The sequence below is a fragment of the Bombina bombina genome, chromosome 1, assembly GCF_027579735.1.
Source record: "Bombina bombina isolate aBomBom1 chromosome 1, aBomBom1.pri, whole genome shotgun sequence".
NCBI classification, from domain to species: domain Eukaryota; kingdom Metazoa; phylum Chordata; class Amphibia; order Anura; family Bombinatoridae; genus Bombina; species Bombina bombina.
The window spans coordinates 327,894,045-327,913,702 of NC_069499.1; the positions used below are offsets into that span (position 1 = coordinate 327,894,045).

At 38.8% G+C, this 19,658-nt stretch overlaps 2 protein-coding genes across 2 annotated transcripts in view; one reads left to right on the top strand and one right to left on the bottom strand.

Annotated features, from left to right (window-relative positions):
- Window positions 1-19,658, bottom strand: part of PECR (peroxisomal trans-2-enoyl-CoA reductase) — a 124,120-nt gene that overhangs the window by 96,796 nt on the left and 7,666 nt on the right. Inside the window, exon 3 of the mRNA XM_053698103.1 lies at window positions 5,543-5,708. Coding sequence (XP_053554078.1) covers window positions 5,543-5,708 — 166 coding nt within the window. The remainder of the gene's footprint in view (window positions 1-5,542; window positions 5,709-19,658) is intronic.
- LOC128645256 (V-type proton ATPase subunit C 1-like) lies at window positions 15,607-16,809 on the top strand. Its single transcript, XM_053698102.1, is given in 1 exon segment — window positions 15,607-16,809. A coding segment is annotated over 1 exon segment (1,149 nt). The 3' UTR covers window positions 16,756-16,809.

Here is a 19,658-nt window from a genome sequence, read left to right on the forward strand (position 1 = left end):
CATCCGAATGAGATCCGCATACCAAAACCTGAGAGGCCATGCTGGTGCCACCAGCAGAACAAACAAATACTCCATAAGAATTTTGGAAATCACTTTGGAAGAAGAACTAGAGGCGGAAAGAATAGGCAAAAAGATAATTCCAAAGAAATGTCAATGCATACACTACTTCCGCCTGAGGATCCCCGGACCTGAATAGGCCCCTGGGAAGTTCTTTATTCAGATGAGATGCCAACAGATCTATTTTTAGAAATGCTCACATCTGAAAAAATTGAAAAACATATCTGGGTATGAGAGACCATTCTCCCGGATGTAAAGCTTGATTAACATAGATAATCCGCTTCCCAAATATCTATACCTGGGGGAAAAAAAACACAGAATTTAGACAGGAGCTGGATTTAGCCCAAGTTAATATCCGAGACACTTCTGTCACAGCCTAAGGACTGATAGTCCCACCCTGATGATTGACATACACCATAGTTGTGATATTGTCTGAAAAACAATAAACGTCTCTTCTTCAAAAAGAAACTAACTGAAAAACTCTGTGAATGCACGGAGTTCTAAAATATCAAATGGTAATCTCGCCTCCTGAGATTTTCAAACCCCTTGTGCTGACAGAGATCCTCAGACAGCCTCCCAACCAAAAAGACTCACATCTGTAGAGATCATGGTCCAGGTTGAAAGAAACGAAGAGACCTGTAGAACTAAATGATGGTGATCTTAACCACCAAATCAAGATAGATAAATATTAGGATTCGAAGATTTAAAATGTGAAATCCTAGAATCCCTGCACCATAATTCAGCATAAAAAAAAAAAAAACTGAAAAGGTTCTATTGAAAATGAGCAGAGGGAATTGAATCCAATGCTGTGGCCATAAGACCTAAAACTTCTATGCATATATAGCAACTGAAGGAAATAATAGAGACTAAAGGTACCGACAGACGGAACCCAATAAAATTGTCCCTTGTCTGATAGAGACAAAGACAGTGACACAAACTATCTGGAAACCTAAAAAAGGTGACCCTTGTGTGAGGAATCAAGAGCTTTTGAAAAAAAGATCCTCTAACTATGTCCTGGAAGAACAAAGTGAATCATATGAAATTCCGCATCCTCAGAAAATAATCTGAATGAAAACAAAAAAATGAAAATATGCATTTATTGTATCTAATGAAAACAAATAATGCTATCACTGACCAACAAGAGGCAGAATAGTTTGAATAAAATTCCAAAACCCAGTTCCTAAAAATGAAACTGGAAGAAATACCCCAGAAGATTCCTGGTCTGAGCAGCGCTTGAACCCCATGAGTGATCAGCCATGCTTCAACAGTACCCAAAATATATAGGACCGAAACACACTTAAAGAATGTGTTAGCCTTACTGGAATAGCTGGAATAAAATAGAGAAAAAAGACTTCTCACAGACGGTTTATTCTGAACTTATTCTGTACCCAAAATCAAAAAAATTTGGACCGAATAGAACCAAATAAATTAAAAAAAAAAAATCTTAACCTGCCCCTTACCAGCCGAGCTGGAATACAGCACGTACATCGCAATTTTCGGGAGCTGATATTGAACTGAAAAATTTCCAATTAAAACATGTTACTTGGGAAAGAATTCAGGAATTCGTTCCTTAATAAGAAACAACCAAACTAATATAAGCTTAAAGTTTTAGTCTTAGAACTCAATCTTGAAGCCCAGAGTAACAGTTAAGAATTGAATCCAATTATAAGACAAATAATTGATTATCTTAGAACAAAAGAAATATGGATTTTTAGAAATCACAAAATTCTTCTAGCTAAAACAGCTAAAGACATAGATTAAACCTCATTTGCGAAAATATTCAATAAAATGAAGACACAAATGAAATTATTAGCATGATAGTCCAGTTAAAGGACCAGTCAATACACTGGACTTGCATAATCAAAAAATGCAAAACAACAAGACAAATGCAACAGCACCTAGTCTAGTAAATTTTGTCCCTTTAACAATGCTAAATAAATCATAATCTGATACTTGATCTTAAAGTAAACAGAAAAAATGAAGCAATTGCAACATCATCCAAATAAATCACAGGTCCAAGAAAAGTACCTGAAACTAGATAATTCTCCATAAATAAGATACAACTATCTAAAGGAGAATAAATACTATTTTGCTATAGAAACAATAGCATAATTAGTAGGAGTAGAGATAGCCCCAATAAATTGGAGAACTCTCAAAATCGAATTTAACTGCCGGCAAAGAATATAGTTTAAAACCCTTGAAGAAGGAATAAAAGAACATTCTCAACCTATTCCATTCCCTAGTATGAGGAACTGGAAAAAAAACCTCTGAAAACACAGAAGAATAAATAAGCAGAAATAGTGTTAGCTAGTCTTGAAAAAGAACTAGTTACCTTAATATCCAAAATAATCAACACCTTTTCAACAAAGAACAAATGTACTTTAATAATAAAAAAATAAAAAAGTAGATTTGTTAGTGTCAATATCTGATGAAGAAAATTCTGAATGAGAAAAAAACATCATCAGAGAAGGATAAATTAGTATGTTGTTGGTCATTTGAAACTTCAATAATTAAAAAAGAAGTTTGAAAAAGACCTAAAAATTTTATTAGAAGGCACGAAGTCAGACAAAGCCTTAAAAATAAAATCAGAAAAAAATTCTTATAAATCTAAGTATTTCTTGTACATAAGATGTAAAAAGAATAGCAATATATAAAGCATAAATACTAATGGATTCTGCATATAAAAGTTTGACATGAAACTTATAACAAACCATAGCTAAAGATAAACATTCATAATATTGAAAATAAATGAACTTAGCTTTGGTAGGGCTGAACTCTTGCAATATGTAATAGAAAAAAACAAAATTTAAAGCAAAATTATCAAATTCCTTAAATGACAGTTTCAGGAATGGGAAAGAATGCAAAATAATAAGCTTCTAGAAACCAGAAGCAATAAAAAAAAGTGAGGTTTAAATAATGTGAGAAAAAAAAGTGGAACAAAAAAGATACCCACATTTTTTGGCGCCAAATACGACGCCCACATTATTGGCGCCAAATACAACGCCCATATACTTGGTGCCAAAATGACGCCACATCCTCTGACGCCGAAACAGACGCCCACATTTTTTGGCGCACAAAAATATCTGAATACGCATGCGTCAAAAAATGACGTTAACAGAATACAACTTCCGGCGTCAACTACGGCGCCGGAAATGACAAATATTTGCGCCAAAAAAGTTTGCGCCAAAAATGACGCGATAAAAAGAAACATTTTCTGCCCCCGCGAGCCTAACAGCACGCAGGAAAAAAATGGTCAATTGAAAATTTTCAAGGTAAAGAAAAAATAATTTGAAATGCATTATCCCAAATAATGAAACTGACAGTCTGAATTTTAAAGGAATACTGATTATCCTGAATCAAGGCAAATATAAGTTTATAGACATATATTTAGAACTTTACATATAAAGTGCCCAACCATAGCTTAGAGTGTCACAAAAAAATAAGATTTACTTACCCCAGGAGCCAGGACACTCATCTACATATAGTAGATAGCCAAACCAGTACTGAAACGAGAATCAGTAGAGGTAATGGTATATAAGAGTATATCGTCGATCTGAAAAGGGAGGTAGGAGAAGAAATCTCTACGACCGATAACAGAGAACCTATGAAAAAGATCCCCTAGAGGAAGACCATTGAATTCAAATAGGCAATACTCTCTTCACATCCCTCTGACATTCACTGCACTGAGAGGAAAACCGGGCTTCAACCTGCTGCAAAGCGCATATCAACTTAGAAATCTAGCGCAAACTTACTTCACCACCTCCACGGGAGGCAAAGTTTGTAAAACTGAATTGTGGGTGTGGTGAGGGGTGTATTTATAGGCATTTTAAGGTTTGGGAAACTTTGCCCCTCCTGGTAGGAATGTATATCCCATACGTCACTAGCTCATGGACTCTTGCTAATTACATGAAAGAAAAAAAAAAACAGTTTGCAGTTTGTTCTCCAAGTGGAGAGGAAAACCAAGAGTGGGCAAATGCCCTCCCGTGCCCCACTCCCTGTGGACGCTCATGCCCTTAACTGCTGTGCCATTTCTACCCATGTGCTTAGCGGTTTTGGAGTTTTACATGCAGGTCACATTTAATCCCCACTGTAGGCCATTTTTCAGTGAAAAACCCACACGTTATTTTTTTTTGGGGGGGGGGGGGGTCAGCAGGCCAAACTGATTCAAACTATAATGTTATTTTATGAATATATCATATAATGTGTCATTTTCTAAACTCTATAGCCAAAAGGAAGGTGTTATCTTCATATAAATAAGGTAATTTTGCTATATTTTATGTAACTTTGATTTGCATATAGTGGCTCCCTCTCTGCAAATAAATGGACATTTATTCATGGCAGGTGATCACCTGGCAATCAAAAACATATAGGGGCTTTATTTTTAAGATGGGTTTCTGGGCTTTTAAACAAGGGGCCCTTTTTGATGGGCCTCATTAAAAAAAATGTAGTAAACAAGGTGGGGGGGGGGGGAGTGTGTGCGTTTTTTCTAACCTTTATAGTGAAAAGAAGGAGTTATTTTTATATAAATTAGAGCTTTTAGGTATCTTTAAATAACTTGTTTGCAGGAGGGGCTCCAATGAGCCTCTTCTCAAATGCACATTTATCCACACCAGGTAATCACTACTAACTATAGTGATCACCTGGCTATTAAAACATACAGGGACTTTATTTTATAGAGGGACTTCTGTGATTTAAAATAGGATATATTGTGTGTTTATTTCAATTTTATTGATTTTACTTCAACTTTACACCCCCAATACACACAGCATTTAAAAGAGCAGTTACCTTTCAAACAGTGGATCTCTAAGACTTAAAGGAGCTGAGATAGAGGGGTTTAAACACCCAGCTCCCTTAAGTCCTGTGCAGCTACAGCTATGCTTTACGACATCCCCACACTTGGCCACCACGTAGTTCAACGTAAGCGCCCAGAGGGCTGCGATTAGCCCTGAAAGCAGAACCCCTGGATGATGACACGTGGTCAACATGTGCACTGAAATAATTGTGTGGATGACGACCAGTGTTGCAATGCGCAGTTAAAGGGTAAAACAACTATCCGATTTATTTCTATTATCTAATTTACTTAATTCTCTTAGTATCATTTGTTGAAAAGCATATCTAAGTAGGCTTAGGCGCAACAATGCATTATTGGGAGCTAGCTGCTGATTGGTGGTATATGACTCATCATTGACTAACCCACTGTGCTCAGCTAGCTCCCAGTAGTGCATGGCTGCTTCTTCAACAAAGGATACAAAGAAAATAAAGCAAATTTGATAAAAGAAGTGAAAAGTTGTTTAAAATTGTATGCGCTAATTGAATAATAAAAGAAAAATGTTGTTTCATGTCGCAGAGAGGAGAAAAACAAATTACAGTACAATGTCTCTTTAATATATCTGAGATCTATTAAAATGGAACCTAGACAATAACTTTCAGTGTATTTAATTTCTGCAGTTTCACATATTGACATATACTAGTAATTTTAACAGACCTGCTTTGCAACAGTAAAATGTTCCTGTAAGGTTGGTATCTACCACTGCGTTCCATCCTTTGGAAGTAATTGCTTCACTTGGACTAGGGAACTGGCCTCCTCCATTGTTTACCAGAAAATCAATCCGGCCATAGAGATCCAAAGTAGATTTTACAAGAGATTCCACCTAAACATGGTAAATTTGAAATCAACTCAGTGAACTTTGAAATATGCTATACCATCATAATTAAACTTTCATGGTTCAGATAGTAGTTGTTTGTTACATGCATTATTAAAAAAATGGTAACTTTCTCGTGGTATACTTGCTGAAGCAGCAGTGCACTACAGAGAGCCAATGACAAGATATTATAAGACCAAACGTATTGTTCAGGAAGAGTTGTATCTAGGCTTCACAGGGCTTATGTGTGTATAACAAGTAATTTCATGATGTAATCACAATCAGCAGACATTTTATGTCATTTGATTAACTCTTAAAGGGATACTAAACCTATTTTTTTTTTCTTTAAAGATTCAGACAGAGGATGTAATTTTAAAGCAACTTTCTAATTTACTCCCATTATTATTTTTTTCTTCATTCTCTTGCTATCTTTATTTGAAGAGAATTTGGGTTTAGTATCCCTTTAATTTTGCATACATTCAAAGTTTGCGTGGGATATTCTTTACATCTTTTGTCCAGACTTCCCTAAAATTTCTCTTAGACAAATGACATTATAATTGTGGGGTTATATCATAATTTGTATTTGCGGGAGATTAGATATTCGATAAACTATTATGTTTGTAATACACAACCTAGCTATTACACTTTCGAGGTCCAAAGTTGGCATAGATTATTGTTTTCTTAAATTGTTTTTTTTTTTTGTCCTGTGTTAATATTCTACATATATTTCAAAGCTTTTTCTCTTTTGTTTAGAAAAAGGATTGCTATAATGAGGGGTTTATGATATCAAAATAATTTTTTGCAATTTTTCTAGTCGTAAGATGTATCTTGTGTTTATATTGAAGATATAATGAAGATATAATAATTATATTAAAACTATCGCCATCAAAAATACTTTGAATATTTACATAAATGTCCCTCATTCGCCTGACCCAGAATTTCAGATTATATTTCTCGCGCAGACCTACAAAACTTGACTCCAGAGCAGACAGACCTCTTGGATGAGCCGATTACCACTCCAGAATCCTGTCTGTAATTGTCTAGGCCTAGACAGTTACACTACTACCTATTATTAAACCTTTAAGCATGTTAGACCCACATCTCACAAACTTATATGATGCAGGACATATTTTTCCCATGAACTAATACTTAAACCACAAAGACCTTACACTCCCCGGGAACTATAACATAATTTATGCTTACCTGATAAATTTATTTCTCTTGTAGTGTATCCAGTCCACGGATCATCCATTACTTGTGGGATATTCTCCTTCCCAACAGGAAGTTGCAAGAGGATCACCCACAGCAGAGCTGCTATATAGCTCCTCCCCTCACTGCCATATCCAGTCATTCGACCGAAACAAGACGAGAAAGGAGAAACCATAGGGTGCAGTGGTGACTGTAGTTTAATTAACATTTAGACCTGCCTTAAAAGGACAGGGCGGGCCGTGGACTGGATACACTACAAGAGAAATAAATTTATCAGGTAAGCATAAATTATGTTTTCTCTTGTTAAGTGTATCCAGTCCACGGATCATCCATTACTTGTGGGATACCAATACCAAAGCTAAAGTACACGGATGATGGGAGGGACAAGGCAGGAACTTAAACGGAAGGAACCACTGCCTGTAGAACCTTTCTCCCAAAAACAGCCTCCGAAGAAGCAAAAGTGTCAAATTTGTAAAATTTTGAAAAGGTGTGAAGCGAAGACCAAGTCGCAGCCTTGCAAATCTGTTCAACAGAGGCCTCATTTTTAAAGGCCCAGGTGGAAGCCACAGCTCTAGTAGAATGAGCTGTAATCCTTTCAGGGGGCTGCTGTCCAGCAGTCTCATAGGCTAAGCGTATTATGCTCCGAAGCCAAAAGGAGAGAGAGGTTGCCGAAGCTTTTTGACCTCTCCTCTGTCCAGATTAAACGACAAACAGGGCAGATGTTTGATGAAAACCTTTAGTAGCCTGTAAGTAAAACTTCAAGGCACGGACTACGTCCAGATTATGCAAAAGACGTTCCTTCTTTGAAGAAGGATTAGGACACAATGATGGAACAACAATCTCTTGATTGATATTCCTGTTAGAAACCACCTTAGGTAAAAACCCAGGTTTGGTACGCAGAACTACCTTGTCTGAATGAAAAATCAGATAAGGAGAATCACAATGTAAGGCAGATAACTCAGAGACTCTTCGAGCCGAAGAAATAGCCATCAAAAACAGAACTTTCCAAGATAAAAGTTTAATATCAATGGAATGAAGGGGTTCAAACGGAACTCCCTGAAGAACTGTAAGAACCAAGTTTAAGCTCCACGGGGGAGCAACAGTTTTAAACACAGGCTTAATCCTAACCAAAGCCTGACAAAATGCCTGGACGTCTGGAACTTCTGCCAGACGCTTGTGCAAAAGAATAGACAGAGCAGAGATCTGTCCTTTTAAAGAACTAGCTGATAAGCCTTTGTCCAAACCTTCTTGGAGAAAGGACAATATCCTAGGAATCCTAACCTTACTCCATGAGTAACTCTTGGATTCACACCAATAAAGATATTTACGCCATATCTTATGGTAGATTTTCCTGGTGACAGGCTTCCGAGCCTGTATTAAGGTATCAATGACTGACTCGGAGAAGCCACGCCTTGATAGAATCAAGCGTTCAATCTCCATGCAGTCAGTCTCATAGAAATTAGATTTGGATGATTGAAAGGACCTTGTATTAGAAGGTCCTACCTCAGAGGCAGAGTCAATGGTGGAAGAGATGACATGTCCACTAGGTCTGCATACCAGGTCCTGCGTGGCCACGCAGGCGCTATCAGAATCACTGATGCTCTCTCTTGTTTGAGCAGAGGAACCTGGATCCGTAACAAGGAAGCTTGGCGTTCTGGCGAGACGCCATGAGACGCCATGAGATCCAGTTCTGGTTTGCCCCAACGATGGACCAGTTGAGCAAACACCTCCAGATGGAGTTCCCACTCCCCCGGATGAAAAGTCTGACGACCTAGAAAATCCGCCTCCCAGTTCTCTACGCCTGGGATGTGGATTGCTGACAGGTGGCAAGAGTGAGACTCTGCCCAGCGAATTATCTTTGAGACTTCTAACATCGCTAGGGAACTCCTGGTTCCCCCTTGATGGTTGATGTAAGCCACAGTCGTGATGTTGTCCAACTGAAATCTGATGAACCTCAGTGTTGCTAACTGAGGCCAAGCTAGAAGATCCTTGAATATTGCTCTTAACTCCAGAATATTTATTGGGAGGAGTTTCTCCTCCTGAGTCCACGATCCCTGAGCCTTCAGGGAGTTCCAGACTGCGCCCCAACCTAGAAGGCTGGCATCTGTTGTTACAATCATCCAATCTGGCCTGCGAAAGGTCATACCCTTGGACAGATGGACCCGAGAAAGCCACCAGAGAAGAGAATCTCTGGTCTCTTGATCCAGATTTAGTAGAGGGGACAAATCTGAGTAATCCCCATTCCACTGACTTAGCACGCATAATTGCAGCGGTCTGAGATGCAGGCGCGCAAATGGCACTATGTTCATTGCCGCTACCATTAAGCCGATTACTTCCATGCACTGAGCCACTGACGGGCGTGGAATGGAATGAAGGACATGGCAAGCATTTAGAAGTTTTGATAACCTGGACTGCGTCAGGTAAATTTTCATCTCTACAGAATCTATAAGAGTCCCTAGGAAGGAGACTCTTGTGAGTGGTGATAGAGAACTCTTTTCCACGTTCACTTTCCACCCATGCGACTTCAGAAATGCCAGAACTATCTCTGTATGAGACTTGGCAATTTGAAAGCTTGACGCCTGTATCAGGATGTCGTCTAGATACGGAGCCACCGCTATGCCTCGCAGTCTTAGGACCGCCAGAAGTGAGCCCAGAACCTTTGTAAAAATTCTCGGGGCAGTGGCCAACCCGAAAGGAAGAGCTACAAATTGGTAATGCCTGTCTAGAAAGGCAAACCTTAGGAACCGATGATGATCTATGTGAATCGGTATGTGAAGGTAGGCATCCTTTAAGTCCACTGTGGTCATGTACTGACCCTCTTGGATCATGGGTAGGATGGTCCGAATAGTTTCCATTTTGAATGATGGAACTCTGAGGAATTTGTTTAAGATCTTTAGATCCAAGATTGGTCTGAAGGTTCCCTCTTTCTTGGGAACCACAAACAGATTTGAATAAAATCCCTGTCCTTGTTCCGTCCGCGGAACTGGATGGATCACTCCCATTACTAGGAGGTCTTGCACACAGCTTAGGAATGCCTCTTTCTTTATCTGGTTTGCTGATAACCTTGAAAGATGAAATCTCCCTTGTGGAGGAGAAGCTTTGAAGTCCAGAAGATATCCCTGAGATATGATCTCCAACGCCCAGGGATCCTGAACATCTCTTGCTTACGCCTGGGCGAAGAGAGAAAGTCTGCCCCCCACTAGATCCGTTTCCGGATAGGGGGCCGTTCCTTCATGCTGTCTTGGGGGCAGCAGCAGGCTTCCTGGCCTGCTTGCCCTTGTTCCAGGACTGGTTAGGTTTCCAGGCCTGTCTGGAATGAGCAACAGTTCCCTCTTGTTTTGAAGCGGAGGAAGTTGATGCTGCTCCTGCCTTGAAATTTCGAAAGGCACGAAAATTAGACTGTTTGGCCTTTGATTTGGCCCTGTCCTGAGGAAGGGTATGACCCTTGCCTCCAGTAATGTCAGCAATAATTTCCTTCAAGCCAGGCCCGAATAAGGTCTGCCCCTTGAAAGGAATGTTGAGTAATTTAGACTTTGAAGTCATGTCAGCTGACCAGGATTTAAGCCATAGCGCCCTACGCGCCTGGATGGCGAATCCAGAATTCTTAGCCGTTAGTTTAGTCAAATGAACAATGGCATCAGAAACAAATGAGTTAGCTAGCTTAAGCGTTCTAAGCTTGTCAATAATTTCATTCAATGGAGCTGTCTGGATGGCCTCTTCCAGGGCCTCAAACCAGAATGCCGCCGCAGCAGTGACAGGCGCAATGCATGCAAGGGGCTGTAAAATAAAACCTTGTTGAATAAACATTTTCTTAAGGTAACCCTCCAATTTTTTATCCATTGGATCTGAAAAAGCACAACTGTCCTCAACCGGGATAGTGGTACGCTTTGCTAAAGTAGAAACTGCTCCCTCCACCTTAGGGACCGTCTGCCATAAGTCCCGTGTAGTGGCGTCTATTGGAAACATTTTTCTAAATATAGGAGGTGGGGAAAAGGGCACACCGGGTCTATCCCACTCCTTGCTAATAATTTCTGTAAGCCTTTTAGGTATAGGAAAAACGTCAGTACACACCGGCACCGCATAGTATCTATCCAGCCTGCACAATTTCTCTGGAATTGCAACTGTGTTACAGTCATTCAGAGCAGCTAATACCTCCCCAAGCAATACACGGAGGTTCTCAAGCTTAAATTTAAAATTAGAAATCTCTGAATCAGGTTTCCCCGAGTCAGAGATGTCACCCACAGACTGAAGCTCTCCGTCCTCATGTTCTGCATACTGTGACGCAGTATCAGACATGGCTCTAACAGCATTTGCGCGCTCTGTATCTCTCCTAACCCCAGAGCTATCGCGCTTGCCTCTTAATTCAGGCAATCTAGATAATACCTCTGACAGGGTTTTATTCATGATTGCAGCCATGTCCTGCAAGGTAATCGCTATGGGCGTCCCTGATGTAATTGGCGCCATATTAGCGTGCGTCCCCTGAGCGGGAGGCGAAGGGTCTGACACGTGGGGAGAGTTAGTCGGCATAACTTCCCCCTCGACAGAACCCTCTGGTGATAATTCTTTTATAGATAAAGACTGATCTTTACTGTTTAAGGTGAAATCAATACATTTAGTACACATTCTCCTATGGGGCTCCACCATGGCTTTCAAACATAATGAACAAGTAGGTTCCTCTGTATCAGACATGTTTAAACAGACTAGCAATGAGACTAGCAAGCTTGGAAAACACTTTAAAACAAGTTTACAAGCAATATAAAAAACGTTACTGCGCCTTTAAGAAACACAAATTTTCCCAAATTTTGAAATAACAGTGAAAAAATGCAGTTAAACTAACAAAATTTTTACAGTGTATGTAATAAGTTAGCAGAGCATTGCACCCACTTGCAAATGGATGATTAACCCCTTAATACCAAAAACGGAATAACAAATGACAAAAACGTTTTTTTAAACAGTCACAACAACTGCCACAGCTCTACTGTGGCTTTTTACCTCCCTCAATACGACTTTTGAAGCCTTTTGAGCCCTTCAGAGAAGTCCTGGATTATGCAGGAAGAAGCTGGATGTCTGTGTCTGTAATTTTTTCTGTGCAAAAAAACGCCAAAATAGGCCCCTCCCACTCATATTACAACAGTGGGAAGCCCCAGGGAACTGTTTCTAGGCAAAATTCAAGCCAGCCATGTGGAAAAAACTAGGCCCCAATAAGTTTTATCACCAAACATATGTAAAAAACGATTAAACATGCCAGCAAACGTTTTAAAATACACTTTTATAAGAGTATGTATCTCTATTAATAAGCCTGATACCAGTCGCTATCACTGCATTTAAGGCTTTACTTACATTACTTCGGTATCAGCAGCATTTTCTAGCAAATTCCATCCCTAGAAAAATATTTTAACTGCACATACCTTATTACAGGAAAACCTGCACGCTATTCCCCCTCTGAAGTTACCTCGCTCCTCAGAATATGTGAGAACAGCAAAGGATCTTAGTTACTTCTGCTAAGATCATAGAAAACACAGGCAGATTCTTCTTCTAAATACTGCCTGAGATAAACAGTACACTCCGGTACCATTTAAAAATAACAAACTTTTGATTGAAGAAATAAACTAAGTATAAAACACCACAGTCCTCTTACGACCTCCATTTTAGTTGAGAGTTGCAAGAGAATGACTGGATATGGCAGTGAGGGGAGGAGCTATATAGCAGCTCTGCTGTGGGTGATCCTCTTGCAACTTCCTGTTGGGAAGGAGAATATCCCACAAGTAATGGATGATCCGTGGACTGGATACACTTAACAAGAGAAAAACCTATTTCTCTTCTAAATACTTAGTTAAAGATTTTCTTTAAAATTCTAGCTAATCGTATAAAGTACTTCCCCACATAATGCACATGGACCAAGCAGGTTTCGTCTCTCATCAAGAAGCTAGGGATAATAACATTAGAGTCCTTCTTCTTCAAGCACATGCCCAGCTGCAAAACATCAAGTCTGTCTTAATCTTGATTCTCGACAGATGCCCATGAAATGTATCTTTGAGGCCTTAGAAGCCTTTAAATTTGGACGCAAGATGATTTCCCAAATTGCTAATCTTTCACTTTTGCAATGGGTGAAGTGTAAAGTAAACGTGCTTTTGTCTGAACCCTTCAACATTACAAATGGTTAGTCAGGGATGTCCGTTATCCCCTATTTTGATTGTTCTCACTATGGAGGTAACGGCTTCTTATATTACACAGAATAAGCAGATTATTGGCATTGCTGTAGGACTTAATCACTACCAATTGACTATGTATGCAAACAATGTTTTGAATATTGTATCTTTCCCATTATCTTCTCTTCTCCACTTATTAGCACTTTAAAATGAATGCTCAGAAGTCCGGGACACTTAACATAAATCTAACTACTAAAGTGCAGTATGCCCAAAAACAAGCCATCTGTACTTAAAATGGGAGATATTGATCCCTTAAATACTGGGGTATAGAACTTCTGTTGTTTCATAATAAAATTGTTTAAGCTTAATTATCAGCGGCTACACATAGATTTATCCGATTGTGCTGAGAGACCCCTCACTTGATGGGGACGAATTCAAGCTATTAAGAGGACAACTTTATCCAGAATGTTGTATACTATGCAAGTTCTACCAATCTCCCTTTACCCTGCCTGTTTGGGTAAGCCTAATTTTTTCCTTTGGGGTAAAATGAAACCAAGAGTGAAACATTTCACTTTGTACAGATCTTTAAATTTAAGAGGTCTGGGGGTCACAAATATTGCCTTATATTACTAAGCTTTAATTCATTCTCCAGAGAATACTATAATAGCCACACAGTTAAGGACGGGACATTAATCGATTCAGTTACTTTAAATTTCTTAGATGGGGCACTATGTTGTGTCCTTTGTGAACTTTGACCTCTAATACAGCAGCAAATGCCATGCTATTTTCTCCTCCTGGGACATACAGTTAAAAAAGTGCATATACTTTCTTCATCAAGATCACTACTTACTCCTATATCCTCCAATGTAGAATTTTTAGGCGGTCCTGACAATAAGCCTTGAACAAGAAGGGATTGGGAAGTCAGTTCCCATTATCCAGCTTCTGAAAAATAGTAAGCTGAAATGGGCCAAATAGCAGGAGGGAACATCTCTTCTTTGCTCAAATATGCACAAGTTTACCATCTAATTCAGACTTCTACACATACAGCAGACCTGCTATGGGCCACAAATGAGTTTGAGAAATGGTGTCTTTTGGGCACGCCAATGAAAGGAACCTTATCTTTATCTATATGCCTGTTAGGCTCAGTGGTGACCCGCTTTCAAGCTATACTACCCAATGGCATTCAGAGTTAGAGTCCACATTTGACGTTAAAACTTTAAACAAGAAATTTGTTAGAACACAAGTTCTACCTCACAGCAAATCCTTGAATTTTACTACAAAATCTTGACTTGCTGGTACTTGACCCCCGCACACTTAGAAAATGTTTGGGGCCCGGCTGTAAGAACTGTGGGGAGATAGGTACCATGTTTCACGTATGGTGGGATTGTTTTCTTATTAAACCAATTTGTAAAAAGGTTAAACAATTAGGAAATAATTTATTTGGCCACTATTTCACTTTATCCCCTTCTTGTGCACTTTTAAACTAATAAACACTTATAAATTAGGATCACCTTATTCCAACTGGCCAATAGTGTTAAGTCCCACAATAGTGTGCACTTAAAGGGATACTAAACTCATTTTTTTTCTGTTATGATTCAGATAGAGCATGTCATTTTAAGCAACTTTCTAATTTGCTCTCTATTATAAAATTTTCTTCGTTCTCTTGGTATCTATTTGAAAAAGCAGAAATCTAAACTTAGAAGCTGGCCTATTTTTGGTTCCTCACCTGGGTAGCACTTGCTGATTAGTGGCTAAATGAAGCCCCCAATCAGCAAGAGCTACCCAGTGGTGACCAGTGGGGGTGAGGGAGGGAAGAGAGCTGTTTGGGAGGGATCAGGTATGGATCAGGGGGTGGAAGGTCTTAGGTGGGAGTGTAATCTCTACATGAAGCTAAAATTAACCTTTAACTTTAGAAACTACCTGATTAACCCCTTCACTGCATGGAATAATAGAAGTGTGGTGCACAGCTGCAATTAGCAGCATTCCAATAACCAAAAAGCAATTGTAAAGCCATATATGTCTACTATATCTGAACAAAGATGATCCCAGAGAAGCTTTTACAACCATTTGTGTCATGACTGCACAAGCGGTATGTAAATAATTTCAGTGAGAAACACAAAGTTTGTGAAAAAGTTAACGATTTTCATTATATGATTGCATTTGGCGGTGAATGGTGGCATGAAATATACCAAAATGGGCCTAGATCAATACCTTTGGTTGTTATATATATATATATATATATATATATATATATATATATATATATATATATATATATACACACACTGTATATATAATATATCTGGAAAAGTGAGTGAACTGCACAGCGCTGCACCCTAATTTGCGTAAGTAATCAGGTGGATAAAAATAATGGTAATAGGTGCCGTCAGCTGACTGGATCACGTGACGGTTTGTGTGCTAGGATGGCCGTGGTCTACTAAGCTATATACTTGCCTGTCCGTAAATACCGAACCACATCATCACCGTCATCACAAAATCATCCCAGGAAGCAAGTACTTACTGTGAAAAACGCTGAATAATCTGTAACCATGACTGAGTTCTAGCTGATCTCGGCTCCTGGGGACAAGACGTGCCAGCAAACCTGGGAAAAACTTCAAGCAGCTACCACAAAGAATAACAATCTGTCTACCAACTCCAAGTTTAATATCCCTGACTTAAAGGTTGGCACTCTGGATGTGCTGGTCGGGCTGTCTGATGAACTGGCTAAACTGGACTTGTTTGTGGAAGGAACCGTTAAGAAGGTAGCGCAGTACATGGCTGATGTTTTGGAGGACAGCAGAGATAAATTTCAGGAAAATCTTCTCGCCAGTGGAGTGGATTTGGTCACCTACATAACCAGGTTCCAGTGGGATATGGCAAAGTATCCAATTAAGCAGTCATTAAAAAACATTGCTGAAATCATTGCTAAGGGTGTAACCCAGATTGATAATGATCTTAAAGCAAGGGCCTCTGCTTATAATAATCTGAAAGGAAATCTTCAGAACTTGGAAAGAAAAAATGCCGGAAGTTTGATAACCAGAAGTCTGGCTGAAATTGTAAAAAAAGATGACTTTGTTCTTGATTCAGAGTACCTGGTCACGCTTTTGGTAGTCGTCCCTAAGAATAACTACAATGAATGGGTAAAGCAATATGAAACTCTCTCTGAGATGGTTGTCCCTCGATCCAGCAATGTTCTTTCAGAAGACCAGGACAGTTATCTTTGTAACGTCACTTTATTCAGGAAAGCGGTTGATGACTTCCGTCACAAAGCCAGAGAAAATAAATTTGTTGTTCGTGATTTCCAGTATAATGAGGAGGAAATGAAAGCCGACAAAGAAGAAATGACCAGGCTATCTACCGATAAGAAAAAACTGTTTGGTCCTCTTGTACGATGGCTCAAAGTAATCTTCAGTGAAGCTTTTATTGCTTGGATTCATGTGAAAGCTCTGAGAGTTTTTGTTGAGTCTGTTTTAAGGTACGGCTTACCAGTAAACTTCCAAGCCATGCTGCTTCAACCCAGTAAGAAGACAATGAAAAAAGTGAGGGAAGTATTGTACGATTTATACAAGCATCTGGACAGTAGTGCTGCCTCTATTATTGATGCTCCAATGGATATTCCTGGATTAAACCTCAGCCAGCAAGAGTACTACCTATATGTATACTACAAGATTGACTGCAATTTGCTTGAATTTAAGTAAAAGAAAGTTGCACTGTTGTCTGAACAGAAATGAGTTTGAAGTACAGCGACAAACTTAAACCCCTTGTGCTTGTTTCTCATATCCTTTATTGAGATGACTTACCTGATAGTTGTCCTTTTTTAATAATGTAATATAAATATTGTTGCTTTTAATTAATAAAAATTTGAAATGTCCACAGAGAAGAGTCTATTTATAAACCGGTTAAAGATAATTTTATTTCCAATTCATATGGTGATAAGCATCGATTCCATTGGTTATCACAGCTCATATAGTTTACAAGAACATATGGTGTAACTGTTTTATACCATTCCATTCACTGTATTTTGTTTATAAAGTGTTTAAAAATGTGAGTTGTGATGTGAAGTATGTGTAATAATATTTAATGTATGTGAGCACTGTCAGAGAACACAGGAGGCATTAAATATACCTGTGCAAATGATAAAAAAAAAAAAAAAAAAAAAAAATTAATGGTAATAATGATGATCTGGCACCCCCACAGAAAATTATTGTGCACAATGTATACACTTATAGTTCTATGCAAAGCGATTCTCACCATACATAATCCTTATGTTATATGATAAAAAAACGAATATAAACTGTAGCAAGCATTTAAATGCAAGTGGAAGTATACTCCGTGTATCACTGTTATTGGTTAATGTTAAATACAAAGTAATTGCCGTTACGTGCTGAAATTATGTGAAGAGGCACTCAAGCTGCACTTATGATAATATGTACAATAGTGACATAAAAGAAGTAAGAGGCGATAGTCAGCAGTATTTAGCACACAGTTGCATATAGCGTAAAGAGCAAGAGAAGGTATATTGAACTAAACGCCGAGTCTAATCTATGGATTCAATATACTGGCACTCAAGGTTTAGAGTGAATAGTCCATATGTAGGCTAAAGAGTATTACAATGTATCACACGATAGTCAAAAAAACATATAAGTTGAAATACTAGATCATTGAAATATATGTCCGTATTAAAAATAGCCAGTTCAAGAAAAATCCAGTATATATAAAGTATGCAGCAAGGAGACTCAATGATTCATATCCTAATTCTGTCTCACAGTCTACTTACTTCCAAACCCTCAATCATATGAGGTAAGGTGTGAGTGATGTGAAGCAGTTCCGGCTGGGAGCGTCTCCCTCAGGCAGGTACAAGCCCTCTTGTTTGTTGAAAGCAGAAGCTTCGTTTCCTCTGCCCGTCTGAGTCCAGCTGTAGTTCTTTCTCTCCTCCTCTCTCCCGTGTGTTAATGTAATGGGGACAAGAAAGAACCGCACATAGTGCAACTCCGTAAAAAAAGAACCAAATTTATTTACAGTAAAATAGAGGTACTCACAAGTGTATCCTCAGTCAATATGAGGTATCGTAGCAGCAAAATATACGAGTTAAAACAATGTGCCACAAGGAACCAGTATTGATACAGTCCGTTTTAAAATTGCCGTTTAAAATTGCCGTTTCAAAGTCTAAAATGACTTCATCAGAGACCGCCTCTGATGAAGAAGTCATTTTACACTTTGAAAAGCGTCAGGCTCCTTGGGTGTTGAATTCCGCTGTTCCTGGCAATTTTAAAACGGACTGTATCAATACTGGTTCCTTGTGGCACATTGTTTTAACTCGTATATTTTGCTGCTACGATACCTCATATTGACTGAGGATACACTTGTGAGTACCTCTATTTTACTGTAAATAAATTTGGTTCTTTTTTTACGGAGTTGCACTATGTGCGGTTCTTTCTTGTCCCCATTACATTAACACACGGGAGAGAGGAGGAGAGAAAGAACTACAGCTGGACTCAGACGGGCAGAGGAAACGAAGCTTCTGCTTTCAACAAACAAGAGGGCTTGTACCTGCCTGAGGGAGACGCTCCCAGCCGGAACTGCTTCACATCACTCACACCTTACCTCATGATTGAGGGTTTGGAAGTAAGTAGACTGTGAGACAGAATTAGGATATGAATCATTGAGTCTCCTTGCTGCATACTTTATATATACGGGAATTTTCTTGAACTGGCTATTTTTAATACGGACATATATTTCAATGATCTAGTATTTCAACTTATATGTTTTTTTGACTATCGTGTGATACATTGTAATACTGTTTAGCCTACATATGGACTATTCACTCTAAACCTTGAGTGCCAGTATATTGAATCCATAGATTAGACTCAGCGTTTAGTTCAATATACCTTCTCTTGCTCTTTACGCTATATGCAACTGTGTGCTAAATACTGCTGACTATCGCCTCTTACTTCTTTTATGTCACTATTGTACATATTATCATAAGTGCAGCTTGAGTGCCTCTTCACATAATTTCAGCACGTAACGGCAATTACTTTGTATTTAACATTAACCAATAACAGTGATACACGGAGTATACTTCCACTTGCATTTAAATGCTTGCTACAGTTTATATTCGTTTTTTTATCATATAACATAAGGATTATGTATGGTGAGAATCGCTTTGCATAGAACTATAAGTGTATACATTGTGCCCAATAATTCTCTGTGGGATTGCCAGATCATCATTATTACCATTATTTTTATCCACCTGATTACTGACGCAAATTAGGGTGCAGCGCTGTGCAGTTCACTCACTCTTCGAGATATTTCATTATTCTGTGTGTAGATATTAGAGGGTAATTCCTACACACCTTTTAGGTTTACTCCAGCAGCTCCTCCCTTAATCCTCTGAGCGACTACCCAGTGCCTCCAGTCTAGTTTTTACTTCCAGTAACTACTACACTCCCCAAACCCTTACTTTACACATTATAGATAGATAGATAGATAGATAGAGAGTTTTGACAGGTAAATAAAAAACGAAGGCTCTATTTTATTTAAATGGAGTGCTGGCAAAAATGCTAAAAAATATCCGGTATTTTGGGCAAGTTCTCTGAAAGCC